At 37.5% G+C, this 17,304-nt stretch overlaps 1 protein-coding gene across 1 annotated transcript in view; it reads right to left on the bottom strand.

Annotated features, from left to right (window-relative positions):
* Nucleotides 1-12,205: 12,205 nt before the first annotated feature.
* Nucleotides 12,206-17,304, bottom strand: part of nup210 (nucleoporin 210) — a 232,127-nt gene continuing 227,028 nt past the window's right edge. The window contains exon 40 of the mRNA XM_039770930.1: nt 12,206-13,616. Coding sequence (XP_039626864.1) covers nt 13,513-13,616 — 104 coding nt within the window. The 3' untranslated portion in view covers nt 12,206-13,512. The remainder of the gene's footprint in view (nt 13,617-17,304) is intronic.

The raw sequence follows: 17,304 nt of genomic DNA on the forward strand, positions 1-17,304 counted from the left end.
ATTTTTTTGTAGACCAGTTATGGGAAATTACACCTGACGCCAATGCCACCACTTCTGGTTCCAGCCCTATTGATGACATCTCTTCCAGTCCCGGCCCCAATGACAATTCTTCCTCTGCTCTCCCTTAAAGGCGCCATCTTTCTGCCACCAGATCAGTTCTCGTCTGGACTCCAGCCTGTACACTTCTGTACAATCATTCATTTCAATTTGCAGCCAGGAAACAATATATGGGTGGCTGCCCCAAACCTTTTTGTGGCTTTTGTAGAGTTTATGACAAGACCAATAAAGAAAACACGCAACAAAGAGGTTTGCATACAGGCAATGAAGGGCACTGAAATGGCGGTTTGTTATTTGAAGGTGAATCATTTCAGCAGTTACTGCTAAGTGTGTGGCCTTTACATTTTATTAACCTTGACTGTCTGGTAGTAAAACAGGCCTTTTCTGAGGTAAAAGTGAAGATCATTGGAAAGACTGCCATTGCAGACAAGAAGGCCAAGACAAAATCTCATTAGCCTGCAGATTAAAAAAGTAAGTCAGTAAATATTTTATGGAGAGAAAAAAAATGTGCTGATAAAACAAGGCAAAGGTCGAGTCACAAATCCATGCAAGCACTGCATTTATTCAATCTTGGATTATCTGAGAATCATGAGATATATCGTCATGGAAAAGTATCAAGCCAAAAAAAAAAAATCTGAAAATGCTGGGGTCTAAGGCAAAACAAAAAAAAATTGCAACTAAAATAAAGTTTAAAAAATGAATAACATTATAAAGAACCTTTCTATCACACAAAAATAAAATAAACATGCAAATTATAACAACTAGTGGCCAAGAACTGAAACTCTTTAGCTTTACTTGTCCCAGTAGTGTCCAGCCAAATTATTTATTACATTTATTTTTCTTTCTATTTAACAAAATGGGAAAAACTCTGATGCCTGAAATCTGACAATAAAGTAAACTATGTAAGGCCATTTTCTATCTGCAATTTCTCACTGTATTTCTTTCATATTTCTTCTTCTCCTACAGTCTGATGTTTTCCAGTAATGGTCCTTACATTAATTATTTCAAGCATCTCCCCAATCAATACCTGACAAATATTTTGGTGCTGTGGTTTCTAAACCAAGTCTTGTGTAACGATGTGTGGACACTTCAGTAGGTCTCCAGCTCCGCATGTGTCTGCTTAAGGGTGTGAATTAGCTTCTCATTTCGTGTACTCTCTTTAATAACATTAGAAACATTTAGATGAGAACAGGCCATTCAGCCCAACAAAGTGCACCAGTTTCACAGTATATACTTAAGTCTTACTGTCTACCACACTGCTTGGTAACGTATGCCATGTGTTTATGGTTCTCTGTGTAAAGAAAACTTTTGTAATGCTTGTTAAAGGTAAATTTCATACAAGTTTCCAACTGTGTCCCCGTGTTCTTGAACTCATTTTAAAATACAAGTCTCGATCCACTGTACTAATTCCCTTCATAATTTTAAACACTTCAATCATGTCGCCTCTTAATCTTCTTTTGCTTAAACTGTAAAGGCTCAGCTCTTTTAATCTTTCCTCATAATTCAACCCCTGTAGACCTGGAATCAGCCTAGTCGCTCTTCTCTGGACCTTTTCTAGTGCTGCTATGTCCTTTTTGTAGCCTGGGGACCAAAACTGCACACAGGACTCCAGATGAGGCCTCACCAGTGCATTATAAAGGTTGAGCATAACCTCCTTGGACTTGTACTCCACACATCAAGGCGCTATATAACCTAACATTCTGTTAGCCTTCTTAATGGCTTCTGAACACTGTTTGGAAGTTGATAGCTTGGAGTCCACTATGACTCCTAAATCCTTCTCATAAGGTGTACTCTCGATTTTCCGACCGCCCATTGTGTATTCAAACCTAATATTTTTACTTCCTATGTGTAATACTTTACATTTACTGACATTAAATTTCATCTGCCACAAATCTGCCCAAGCCTGTATGCTATCCAAGTCCTTCTGTAATGATATAACAGATTCCAAATTATCTGCTAATCCACCTATCTTGGTATCATCTGCAAACTTAACCAGCTTGTTACTTATATTCCTATCTAAATCATATATCTATATATATATATATCCACACACACACACACACACATATATATATATATTATATACACACACACACATATATATATATATTATATTATATACACACACACATATATATATATTATATACACACACACATATATATATATTATATACACACACACACATATATATATATTATATTATATCACACACACACATATATATATATATTATATACACACACACACATATATATATATATATATATTATATACACACACACATATATATATATATATATTATATCACACACACACACACATATATATATATATTATACACACATATATTATATTATATACACACACACACATATATATACACACACACACATATATATATACATATATATATTATATTATATCCACACACACACACATATATATATATATTATACACACACACACACACATATATATATATTATATACACACACACACATATATATATATTATATACACACACACATATATATATATATATATTATATACACACACACATATATATATATTATATTATACACACACACACATATATATATATATTATATACACACACACATATATATATATATATATATATATATTATATACACACACACATACATATATATTATATTATACACACACACACATATATATATATTATATTATACACACACACACACATAGATATCTATCTATCTATCTATCTATCTATCTATCTACCAGCCTACACACTATATCTTGAACTCCCACTTCTTTTAGTTTGATGCCCAACCTCATCAAACACTTTCTGAAAGTCAACATAAATAACATCATCTGCTCCACTCCACCTTACCCTTTTGAGGTTTCCTCATACAATTCTAACGTGTTAATATAACTGTTGTTCATGCGATGTGCTGCTTATCCTCAGTTCCTCCTATTAATCTACCTGTGATGCACATTAAGCTTACTGGTCTATATTATTTAGGTCTACTCAATGAAGCTTTTTATGGAATGGAATAAATATTTGCCATTTTCTAGTCCTTCAGAATATCCTCAGTGTGCAGTGACTACCTAAAATATGCATGAAGAGTTTATATATGCACTCACTAACCTCTTTAAGAACATGAGAATAAATGTTATCTGGTCCTGGTGATTTGTTTGATTTCAGTCTATTTATTAATCTGAACAGCATTCCTCCTTCTGCCATTTCCAAATCACTGAGTATCTCCTTAAGTAATTCCTTTTACCACTGAGAGGTCATCTGCTTCCTCATATATGAACACCTCAGAAAATGCACGTTTAGAGAATCTTCTAGATCACTGTCTTTATATTATAAATCTCCTTTACTATTCCCAATGCACTTCACACCCTCCTTAATTATTCTTTGACTACTAAAATACTGAAAGAATCTCTTGGAGTCGTCTTTCAGCCTATCTGCTATATTCCTCTGACTGCCTTTTAGCTTCCCTAATATCCTTATTAATGGGTGCCCTTGTGCTCTTATATATCTTGCACAAATGTTTGTTTTTTTTCATTTGCAGCTCCTTTTCTTGTCTTCTTACTCATCCTATGAAGAGTCCTAAAAAATGTCCTACTAATTCTCCATTTTGTGATGTTTAAAACATTTTTAAACCTGTTCCACTGTTCCCAGACTGTCTCCACACTTAAAAGCTTATTCCAGTTTAGCACTTTTAGACCTTGCTGCTTATCAAAGTTAACCCATCTGCACTCTTCCAAAACACTGAGAAATGTATCATACACTATTATGGTCACTTGACCCTAGTGGTTCAATCGCCTCTACACCCTCAATTCTATCCTATTCCAAAATACTAAAATTCAGACAGGCTTCACCCCATGTTAGTGCTTTACTGATTACTTCTAAAAACTATGGCTCTTGTATTCCACTTTTTGCAAGGTTAGTCAACTTAACATTCAGGTAGTTGAAGTCCTGCGTGACTTTAATATCCCCCTGTAAACTTGCCTGTTTAATTTCAATACACATCTTTTTAATAATATTACTGGATGCATTGTGGAGTCTATAGCACTCTCCTAAAAATCCAGACGTCACCACTAAAATGGGATTCATTGTCCAATTGTTTAAATTGTGTTTGACATAAACAGTAACCTCCTTTTCTGTTTTGTCTATCCTTCCTAAAAATGTGTGTCAGGGTTCTCAAACTCTGGTCCTGGGGGGCCGCAGTGGCTGCAGATTCTCAGTCTAACCCTGCTAATTAAATTCTTTTGAATTAATTGTAATTGACTTGCTCATGAAGACTCAGCCCCCTTAATTGTTTCTTTTTCTTTTATTAGCAGACAAACAATAGTGAGATATAAAATGAGCCAAAATATGACCAGCAAACTTCGTCCATCATACCATATCTGACAATAAAGAAAGATGAAGGTCTCAGGAATGATTATTTGATCAGGTCCCATAAACATCTTAACACTGCTCTTAGGAAAGAGAAAATCAACAATTTCGGAAATGTCTGCTATTGCACAATGAGAGTTGCAACAAGCCATGGAATTAAAGAACGAGTTTAATTAACAACAAGAATCGGAGCCTAATTAAGCAACTGCATGGAGTGAAATTGGCTGGAGTTTGAGGCCCTGACTTAGTTGGTCTTCTGTTGGTTCACTCACTTCACATTTCATTTCTGCTTGGATTGCGGTTAAAGAAAGAAAAGAAGCAACAAAGAGTGATGAAGAAATTCAGGGAAACAAATCTTAAAAAAACAAGTCAATTACAATGAATTCAAAAGAAGTTAATTAGCAGCAAAAACAGGTCACTAATTAAGAAAAGGGTTAGAATGAAAACCTGCAGCGACTGCGGGTATCTATTTTTTGATAGTGTTAGCATTAGGGCACTTTTGCACTTAAACGTTGTGTTTGAATTCATGTAACTACGCCTTTTTATCTTTACACTATTGCTTGTACCTTCGTGTACAGTTCTAAACCTGGCTTGTCCTAAACTCCCTGTCCCCCTACACAAAACGCCCTACTTTAAACAATCCTTGACTAACCTACTCATACGCCTCCCTAACTTATTTGTGCCTCTTCACTTCAAATGTAACCTGTCGGGTGGAAAAAGTGCTATTTGTTCCAATGCCCCATAAACCTATACCCTTCTATCCAAGATTTGAGCCACACATTAAGCCTTCTAATCTCCTCAATCTTACCTGGTCTGGCACATGGCACAGCCAGAACTTCAGAGACAGCCTTGCACCCAACTCTTTAAATTTGGACTGCACTACTGACTGACTACTCTTATGTGTATTCCCCATCCCGTCCTCCCAAAAGCAGCTGGAAGGGAACACACCATGTGAGCGTCAGTCTCCCACTATCACAACCTCCCTCTTTCTGGGGACTGATTGTGATGGGTGGGTAGTTGGGGCTCCCCATGCCTGCCTGTCTGTCTGACACTCCTAATTCTAGTGTTGATGCCCCCAGACAACGTGTACCCTTCACCTTGCGCCTGTGACACACCTGTCTCCTCCCACATCACACTAGGAGTGCCCGCTATATCCATAAGAGACACCTGGGCCAGGTAAGCCAATTCTCTACAACAGCACAGGCCAACCAACTCCTCCTCCTCCTCCTCCTCCTCCTCCTCCTCCAGTTCAGTGACCCTGAGACGGATCTGCTGGGTCAGCTAGCATCTCCTGCAGGTGTAGCCTTCATCCTCCAAAAAGTCCATCATCCAACTGGACTTGCATTGCATTGGCATCATTTTTAAAATGTGGCATTGGATCAGTAAACTGTTCAACACTTTTTATTAAATGTAAACAATTTAAATTAAATGATAAAAAATAATAAATAAATAAATAAATAAAGAACTCTTACAGCTCATCTGCTTGTTTCTCTGTCATTTATTTGCACATGTGATTACTAACAAGATCCTTCAGGATTACTGACGATCTTGGTGGGCTGAAAGGATTGTTATTGTCACAATTGTTGTAATTTGTTCAATTATTACAAGTAACTTCTTATGAGGAATTTTTAATCCTGATTAAATCGCAGCATGTCTCTTGAATAATTGCACGTTTAACCAAGATGGCTCCGCAATGTCCAATAGTCCTCTGTAAATGTAACTGCTGCACATCTTCTAAGCTGCTCAAACTGAAAAGACGTGCGCCTTTCATAGAAATCCCTAGAACTCAAGTAGTACATTCATGGATTGTAGTCTGCCCAGATTTTACTGCTTAACAGACTTTTTAACCGCAGCATCATGCAGGTTTTGCTCTTAAGTGATGACCCATGGATGTTGTACTGCTGTGATATTTAAATCTGTCCCCACTAAGTTTACAAATACGGACACTTTTCTCCTTTAAAGCATTTGGGAGAGTCACAGATGTAAATTTTATTCAGCCATTCTTAAGAGAATAATTTAGATGAGGGATTCACAAACTAATCAACGCCCCCCAAAATGTTTTATCATTTGGTCAGAGACCCCACTAATGTAAACCCAAAGTGATAAAATGGAGCATCATCTTTACTTTGTTACTGTTAAAAGTAGTCACACTGTATTATTTTGTATAATAGTAGATATGTTAATCAAAGCCGACTATCGACACTTATCTGATTAAATATCAAGTGATATCTCTAGACTAGGTAGGGGCTTTCGGCCTTTTTTTCTTGGGGCACCACTTTCAGAAACTGAAATATTTTGAAGCATCACAATTTTTAATTGTTAAATAGTGAATTCTTATTAGGCAAAACTGAAAACAAACTTTAATTCTCACACTCTGCCTAATATTGCATGTGGGTATTTTTATAAGTGCTTAAAAAAGTTTTTTTTTTTTTTCCCACTTAATTTTCAAAAATGTTTTGGTAGAATAGCTTATAAGACTGTTCAAAGGAAAAGCATCACAAAAAGAGCACACCGGGTACAGAAGAGGTTTAGAGGGTAAATGAGTGGAGAGTGCAAGTCAAGAGCGGTTATCCCCAAGATGTCCAATGATCTTAGGTGGACTCCTCTGAAACAGGGCAGTGCTAGTGAATGTCCAGGGATGAGCCCCCAGTCCGATTTCAAGGCAACAGGGCATGACGTATGATGAAAGACTATAGGGGATGAATCTTTTTACAGGCACAAAGAAAGGTTAGGGGACTTCTGCATTTACGCAACCAAGGCACTGAATATATATATTTTAAAAAGGTTGTTTTTTCTGTCCACCCTGGCCATCGGACCTTACTTATTCTATGTTAATTAATGTTGACTTATGTTTATTTTTTATTGTATCTTCTATTTTTCTATTCTTCATTTTGTAAAGCACTACATTTTTTTTTGTATGAAAATGTGCTATATAAATAAATGTTGTTTTTCATTTAAATACTAGTGGTTAAGAAATCTTATTAAAACAATTTTATCCCTTCAACAAACCTGAAATTTCAATAATGGTGTTAGGGTTTTTGACACCCTGCTCAAGCAACACATTATATAGTGGTACTTTGGGGATTTTCAAAGGAGATTAATGAGCTATGCTGGGCTAAATGGCCTATTCTCAGCAAAATACTTATTTTCTCAACCCATTGTCTACAATCTATCTATACTAATAAAAGGCAAAGCCCTCCCTCCCTCCCTCACTCACTCACTCACTCATCACTAATTCTCCAACTTCCCGTGTAGGTAGAAGGCTGAAATTTGGCAGGCTCATTCCTTACAGCTTACTTACAAAAGTTGGGCAGGTTTCATTTCGAAATTCTACGCATAAGGGTCATAACTGGAAGCTATTTTTCTCCATTAACTGTAATGGAGTTGAGCTGGAATGGCGGGGGCGGAGTTTCGTGTGACATCATCACGCCTCCCACGTAATCACGTGAACTGACTGTCAACGCAGTGCGTAGAAAACCAGGAAGACCTCCAAAAAGCGCTTAAGAAAACATGCATTATATAATTGAGAAGGCAGCGAAACAATAAGAAGCGAGCGAGTGACATATACTACCATATTCATGAGTGCTGCTACCTCGGAAAGAAAGCAAGGTGTAAACCTAAACTTTAAATTAAGTTCATAGACAGGCTACCGCTGGCGTTTCACATGCCCACAGGTAATGCGGGATACAAGTTTAATGAGAGGACGCAGGATATAAACGAGAGTTTTGATCACTTTGTAACTAAGTTAAAATTGTAGGTGAAGGGGTGTGCTTATGCAAATTCCGAGACTGTGTTTGTGGGGATTGACAGTTAAGGCGGGTGGGGGAGTCACGTCATCATCTCCCCTCCCATTCATCTCATTTCACTCTGAGCTGAGCTCTGCAGCTAACGCCGTCTTCCGAAGCAACTTTGTCAGACTGCCACCAAATACTCACAGAAAAATCCACAAGTTAATACACACGCTGTCTCTATAGAGTTTCTCCACACTGAATCCTCCAGGCACTACTTACAAAAGGTTACATTGACAATCGTGTTACGTTATTTTTAAAATCTTTCCTTTTCTTAGCACAAGCACAGCTGAGAAGCTTGATGCATGTGCTCCATAATCGTTAAAAATAATGCATTTAATCACACTTTGCATTACAAGCAAAGGGAAGCTTTTGTCAATGCATGATTTCCTGGTACACCGATTACTTTGATCAGCATCCCGATTCATTTTACCCTCGCACCACCTTAGTTTGAAAAGAAGTATGAAAAATATGAGGTTAACACAGAAAAACAGATCACCAATTCAAGCTTTATGAATAATCGATTCGCCATCAATAATTGTTTTGGTAAAGCCATCCTCCTTCCATTTTATAATTTTTCCGCCACTAGCCGTGATTAAATGAACGGTAAATAAAGTAAGAGCAAAGCGAGGGTGACTTATTTAGGCAGGCATATATATGACAGCAACACTCATGACAATGTCAATCATGTTACGTTATTATTAAAATGTTTCCTTTTCTTTTTCATTACTTCTTTAACACACTACTTCTCCGCTGCGAGGCGCGGGTATTTTGATATATATATATATATATATATATATATATGAATGACCTCCAAAGCGCTGAGACTTTTGATATCATGAACGTGTCTGCAAAAACTGTGGTCTCCTGCCCTGCAAAAGTCAAGCAGCCAGCGCGCATGCATAGCTGTGCCGGCCTTTGAGACGCTGACTGCGCTTCTGCCTTAAGTCAAAGTGAGCACTTTTAATTTTTTTCATCCTCCCCTGCGCTATAGCCCAGACAAGTGCAAACACGGGACCCCTTTTCTACACCACGGCAAAATAATATTAAGGCGATTCACACTTTCTTTTGCACGTATACGATTATGAGGTTCTCACCCGGATTATGAAGACACGCACGCAGTAGAGGACTGACAGTGCCATCACAGCCGATTAATGGCGGGACGTCTCACCAGTCTACACAAGACCCACGCGACTGTCCTCAAAAGGCGATCATAACGTCAGCGAACACATCTCTCTATACTATATAAAAGAAAAAGGCAACTTTCCTTTCTTTACACCTTTTTTCCTTTTATCCCAAACCAAAGCCTTTCTCGCTTAACACTGCAGAGGACACAAAACTAATTTTCTTTAAATGCCGGTAAGGCACATTACCAGAGGCACAAATTTGAACGTTCACATAGAAAATGTAATTTCTATACCACAGCCGTCGTGTAGCGCCTTTCAAAAGGGATCAACTACCGAGAGATGATCCATATACATTTTAGCTGCTGTTAGTTACTTACCTGTTGTGTTACACAGTCTTTAAAATGTAGTTTACCCACAACCACTCCAGTAGTGCTCAATGTACCTGTACTTCTTAAAACGTTAATGTTTTACTGTTTAATAACTTATAGACTATATTTTATTATTTCTCCCTTGCACTCAGTGACCAAAGCTATACACACACATATATAAAAGCTATACACACAAGTATATGTATGTGTATATATATATATATATATATATATATATATATATATATATATATATATATATATATATATATATATATATATATATATATATATATATATATATATATATATATATATATATATATATATATATATATATATATATATATATATATATATATATATATATATATATATATATATATATATATATATATATATATATATACACACACACACGTACGTACGTACATACATACACATATATAATTTGTGTGTGTGTATGTATGTATGTGTGTGTATATATGATGTAGATAGGTATGTATATATATATGTGTGTATATGTAGATATGTATATAGATATGAAGATATATATGTATGTATGTATGTATGTATGTATGTATGTATGTATGTATGTTGTGTGTGTATGTATGTGTGTGTATATATATATGACAGCAGCAATCCAAGCTGTGAGAAAACAGTAAAAAGGAGGCGTGTCAGACGTCGTGGTACATTTTCTGATGCAGCTAGGCGAAAACAACTTTGTGACGCTGCCAAATACACAAAACAATTACTTTGACAATCATGTTATATTATTTTTAAAATGTTTCCTTTTCTTTTTCATAACTTCTTTAACACACTACTTCTCCGCTGCGAAGCGCGGGTATTCTGCTAGTATATATATAAATTTACTAAGGGCACGCAAGACAGTGAGCGCAAGCCCGCCAACTCAGAGCCCTGCCTACCCACTCTACCCACTCTAAGACTATGGGATATGCACGACAGAGCCCCGCCCACCATCTCTAATCCTAATTCCGCGTCCACCGTCGCTCTCGATCAAACAGCAATAATTAGCAAACAAAGATAACTGGCAGCAACAGTGCAAAATTCCCAATTGGAATGCCAGTTTGAAAAGATAAGTTTTGAGGGGAGTTTTAAAATGTGTTATTGAATCGAGCAGACAAATATGAGAGGGAAGAGAATTCCCAAGTTGAGGAGCACTATGAGAGACGCTCGAGCTTCCATAGCACTGAGTTTGATGTGTGGTACAGAAAGTAGAGCTGCAGATGAGGATCTGAGTGAGCGAGAGGAGTGCAAGTCTGAAGGAGATCAGTGAGGTTGTGGAGAGCTTTACATGTTCAGAGCAGTATTTTGTATTGTATTCTGTAGTTAACAGGGAGCCAGTGAAGTTGAGAGAGAATAGGTGTGATATGTTCAGTGGATTTAGAACAGCAGATTATCATCCTGGCAGCAAAATTTTGAATAAATTGTAAGTGAGATGACAGATAGAATACCACTACAGTAATCTATACGTGAGGTGAGTCGGGCATTTATCAATACTTTAGTACTGTGTTGCGCAAGAACAGGACCAAGTCTAGAAATGTTTTGGAGATGGAAGAAAGCAGTCCGAGAAATGTTACTTATACGGGAGGAATTATTTAATAATGATAATAATTATTATTATTATTTAAAAATTGCCATTATTAGTGTATAAATGGATATAAATAATTGCATGTAAACGATTCGCCAAAATCCGTTGTTTGTAAACGATACTGTTTTAAACGTTATTGTTTTTTCATCAGAAAACCCGGTTTCCACGTCTACCTGTATTAGTTTAAATGGCACTTTTACCACTCGCAATAGTGCGGACGCGCTGACTTATCGTGTCGACTAGGCAACACAGTGAATGCGGCGTCTATCTATATGTCTATGTTTTCCATAGCCTGCTACAGGAAGGTACTCTCTCGACCATTGGCATTGGTTTTGCTGTTTGCTATTTTCGTTATACTGCGACGGTGGTTTCCGAAGCCTTTGTTATACTGAATTCTTTTCTAACCGTTTTCCGTTCTTATTCTTACACCGCCGTATGCTACGGCAGGCTTCGGCTAGTTAAGTTAAAAAAAACAAAACACAAGCTTGGAGGATGTGTAATTTACTATTTTTCCTTTACAATCTGTCAAAAAAAGACTTACAGATTTCACAGGCATTCTGGAGAGTGGTCTTCTGGTACTTCAGTGACTCTTATAAGGTCTGCTCTCCCTTTTCCTGATGAACTCTTTATTTGTGACGTTGCTCTTTCACTATTTCACCTTTTCATGTTGCTGTATCAGGACTCAATCGTAAATGTATCCATTCTTTGTCTCAACAGCCTTGACTGATAACATGTCCACAAAGGCTAAGGCACTGGTGTTCATTGCAGCAGTGACTTGGGAGCTTCCAGAATGGAGCAGGCTGTAATGTCTGTAAAGAAGTGCTTTCTTTATTTACAATAACAGAAAGAGGAAACATTTTAGATAGAAAAATACAAATTTAATAATAAAAAAAAAGAACAGCAATTCACATGTGAAAGCATCTGTTTTTCCTGCGATTAATGGCTGGCTCAGGTATTTCATTTGTCAAGTGTGATTTACAGTTTTAAAGAACTTGTCACCAATCTGCTATAATCTGAAACATTCAGCAAACACTTTACCTCACGTAATGTCACATTTGCAAAACTGGTGGACGGCAGGGCTCCAAGAAAAAAAAGAAACTAAAATAAAATTTAAACAGTACTCTGCAGATAAAATGATACAAGCCTTGTAAAATACCACAGAAATCCACACATAATCAGCACTCGGGCATAACTGGCTTTTTAAAAATATATAAATATAAAAAAGAACAAGCTTTAAAGTATTTATCAATAAGTTGTATCTCCATACTTTGAAACAAAAGGATGAGACAGAAAGACATAAATTGGACGTGCTAATGGGGCCTGTTTAGCTGGAGATTGTTAGGTGCCACAGTACCAACACAGACAGCTGAGACTTGGCAGCCCTGTACCACAGGATTTCTTGGCACTGAAATGCGAGCCCCAATGATAGAAGTCCACATTTCATTCCTTCTCTTTCCTCACTGGCTTAGGCTCAGCTTGTATGCTAATTACGTTTCAGTAGCACTCACAGGATAAACCAGTAGGACACAAATGGAAAAGAAGGTCAGGCTCAAACATTTGCCAGTCTTGACAATAAAACTGCACGTCATTCAGCTGAAGCACAAACGAGGCTCTGACGTGATACTTAACGCAGATACTTAGGGAGTGCTAAGTAGAGAAAGGAGCTTCACAGTAGCAATCTTCACAGAATAAATTGGTTGAAATTAAAAGCGTACACATTTTTGAGGTATGGTGATAATCAGCTGCTCAACGTTTCCAATGGCTCTAATAAAGACCAACAACTCCCAATAATACGGGGTCGCAGGAGTAGTCATCTCCTTCACACTTTGTTGCATACAAACACATTTCTGCCTTTACTATACAGTATCTGAAGAACAAACAAAGGGACACATACCATTTTATAATACTAACAATGATTCCACTCAGAACCATTTCAATTTTAAACTCTTTCCATTCTTTCTTAATTCAGTTTTTGTCAGTTCTGTCATACTTCTGTGAAACAAATTCCTGAGAGTTTAACAAAAATACCAAAATGCAAAAACACTGCAGGCTCATACTTTGTTTACATTAAAAAAAAAATAAAAAATAAAAAAAGCAACACTTCTGTAAAATTAAATGACATGATAGGCACTTTTTGCTCTCCTCTTGCCGATTGCACGGGTGCTAGCGAGACTCATAGTCAGTGCTGTAGAGGCGCGGCTGTGGACTGCTCCTCAAGTTAGATGGGATGTTGTTGTTGAAAGGACTCACAACAGGAGGTGTGTAACCTAAAATGGAAAAGTACAAGGTCAATGTAACACCCCTACCAAAAGGCACCCACAGTGGCCACAGATACAGATTTCAATGAACTTTGAAAGAAACTGACACCTAGAATGATGAAAAGAGACTACAGCGACATGCAGTTCAAGAGAGATGAGTGGCAGTTGGAACAGATGTAGTAAAAACATGGATCTCCAGAGCCATTACATTTGAAATATAAAAAAAAAAAATATTACAAATTACAGGAAACCATCCCGCATATTGCAGTAACCAGCTGGCTGACGAATTGAATGCTTTTTATTGCAGGTTTGATAAGCCCCAGAATATAATGGACATTATCTCCAGTCCTCTCCAGTGTACAAAATGACCCTTCACCCTACACATTCTCAGACTCAACCTGCATTAAAGATCTCTGAAGTAGATGTATGTCAGCTCTTCAAAGAACAACACAGTAAGAAAGCAACAGGTTAAGATGGGGTCTCACCCTCCTGCTTAAAAATCTGTGTTGATCAATTGGCCCCTATCTTCATTCAGATGAATCATTAATTCATCTGAATGAAGATGAATTATTCAGAATAAATCATTAGTGTTGTGTGAAGTTCCCTAATGCTTCAAACAAGCCACTATCATACCAGTCCCCCAAATATCTAGTATAATAGAACTGAATGACTACAGGCCTGTTGCTCCGACATCTGTGGTTATGAAGACCTTTGAGAGACTGGTGTTGGCTCACTTGAAGTACATCACTGATCCCTTGTTGAACCCTCCTCAGTCTGCTTATTGAAGAACTGGTCAGTGGATAATGCAGTCAACATAAGTCTGCACTACATCCTGCCACATCTTGACAACCCAAGAACATATGCAAGGATTCTGTTTGTGGACTTCAGCTCTGCTTCAACACAATAATCCAGGTGCTCCTTCACTGGAAACTCACCCAGGTTTCCATCCCTACCTCCAACCTGTCAATGGACCACCAATTTCCTGACCAATAGGAAACAACAGGTGAAACTGCAGAAATTCACATCTAGCTTTAACATGATCAACTTGGGTGTCCCTCAGGGATGTTTTTTGCTCTCCCCACTACACTTCTCAAACTACACTAATGCTGCAGCTCTAAGGACCTCTCTGTCAAACTTATCAAAGATGAGGACAACACAACCATCATTGGACTCATTAGGAATGGTGACGAGTCTGCATACAGACAGGAAGGTGAGCAGCTGGCCCTTTGGTGCAGTCATAACAATCTAGAACTAAACACTCTTAAAACTGTGGAGACAACAGTGGATATTAGGAGAAATTGTACAATATTATCCCCTATATCCATACTTAATACTACTGTGAAAGATATGGAAACCTTCAAGTTTCTGGGATATATAACTTTTTTCTCCCCCCCCCAGTGTTTATTTTAGCACTTCTTGCACTGAATTGCACTCTGCACACATATTATATTAATCACAAACCTCAAATAAAAAGAAAGCACAAGACAGAGAATGAAAATATTTTATATATATCATCACCATCATTCCCTGATTGTCCATTATGATTTGCAACACAGTAGCAACACTTTCTTTAATTACCAATGTTAGAGCCTGATGTTAAGTATTCTTCAAGAAATGTTCTGCCATGGCAGAATTCTACAGCCTGTCTTTTGACTGTGGTATATGAAGGGAACAGGTCCTGGTACATGTCAAAAATGAATCTCTGAAGACTTGATATTCTCTAATGTTAGAAATAAAATGATGGCAAGATACTTAATTTTGCAGTATAAAGCACCAACTCTTCTGGTAAAAGAAACACAAAATAACACTATAAATGTGGGAAGCTTGTAATTCACACCTTTAAGTATACTGGACTCATAAAATCAGAACCATAAAAACATCCCTGAAAGGTTGAGTCCCACCCTCATATTATAATAGTTAGTTTATGAAGCCAAGCCACATCCAGTGCCACTGAGAAAGCAGTAATTAACTGATGGCGGAATGCTTCACCTGCCATAACGGCAGAGGCACGCTCTATGCAATTCTTGATTATCCTCTCAAACTGTCTACGCTATTTCTCCACAACAAGCCACCGAAAGTGAACAACACTTGTGAACTTTTCAGAATTAATGTCGCTTTTCAATGTTCTGCTATAACAAAGAAATGAACTTTGACTTTCTTATTACATTTCTTTTTCTCCAGTCATTCTGATGGAGACCAACAGTAAAATATCTGGACAGTCTTCTGTAAAGTTCTGATACAAAGCAGATTTCAAATTTCCATTCAATGGTGGTGTAACAATACCATACTGCCCACCTCTTCCCCCTCTAGTCAGGCTTTTCATCCTTTTCCTCATTTGTAAATTGACATCTACTTCTTTTAAACATCCTTGCTTACTTTAGAAAGCCAGCTTCTCATCTTTGGATCTACTATAGACTCACTGTCCACAGTAAGCTCAATTACAGAGTAACCTGGGGCCCAAACTAAACTTAAATATGGAGGTTTTTCATGAAGCTCCCAACCAAATGATGCAGGTCAATTTTTAGGGTTGTATGACATTTAGGCTGAGTCCTTAAAGCACTGCAATGTCAGGCAATGCAACAACTGTGTTTAACTTTGGCAAGACATTCTTATTCGAGCTAGGAAAAGCTTGAGTTGCTGCTAGAAGAGGTGCTGATGAGTTTATCAGGTTGTGCTTACCCTGTAGTCTGTGTGTGGATCCCAATAGCACAAGTGCAGCAACACTGTTCTGTAAAAACTGGCACAGTTCTTTGGATGAGAGGTAAAACTGAGGTCCTAACTCTCTGTGGTCTTAAAAGATCCCTGGGCATTCTTTAAAAAGAGTAGGGTGTTTCCCAGTGTACTGACTAAATTGTCCACCATGGTCTGGTCATTCTGTCCCCCTAATCCTCTCCTGTCCTTCTGGGGGATAACTACCTCCCTCACCCCTTCTCCACCAAATAGCTAATGTGTGGTGAGCATACTGGTGCAAGAACGTGCACAAAGTTCTCCCAGCTCATGCCTTGTTTGATTATCTGGGAGTGAAGTGATGTAGTTGTACAGTGGAAATAATAGATCATTGTTTGGAACACATGCATTTCATGTGTGTTCCGTTTCTATAATAATCTGCGTAAACACATTGTTAAAACAGAAATGTTTTTCATATTTTAGTAGTAAATGACAAAATGTTGGCATAAACTATATAAAGTGTGAAGCCTGAAATCCAAAGATCAAATAAACACTTTCACAAGAGTTTCAAGGCGATACAACAGCTTCCGTGGTGTAGCGGTAAGATTTGCTGACTTGTAATCATGAGTCCCCAGTTCAATCCCGACTGCCTCCTATATTTGCCGTTTTCAGTAGAGGGCTGCTTTTATTGTTAATATTATACAGTAAACACAAACACTTGGTTTGTGTCTGTAACAGACAGTGTACATTTATAGGACTTGTAAAAGTTACTTTTTTGTTCACTTTTATTCTCTCAGTCATGATCATGATACATACTACCGCCCTAGGGATCTGATGCTGTCAGTTTTTATTTGAAACTGGGAGTAACTGTAGATGTGAGTAGTGTTTTGATGCAATGGGACTGGACATTCTCTGATCTAGAGGGATAAAAGCTGACACGCAAACGCTGGTGAATCTGCCTTCTTTGTATCTTACCGTCACTTGATTTTTTTCTATTCAGTTTTATTGAGTGTTCCTGCTCACGCTGAAT

The sequence above is a fragment of the Polypterus senegalus genome, chromosome 12 (genome assembly GCF_016835505.1).
Source record: "Polypterus senegalus isolate Bchr_013 chromosome 12, ASM1683550v1, whole genome shotgun sequence".
Lineage (NCBI taxonomy): Eukaryota > Metazoa > Chordata > Cladistia > Polypteriformes > Polypteridae > Polypterus > Polypterus senegalus.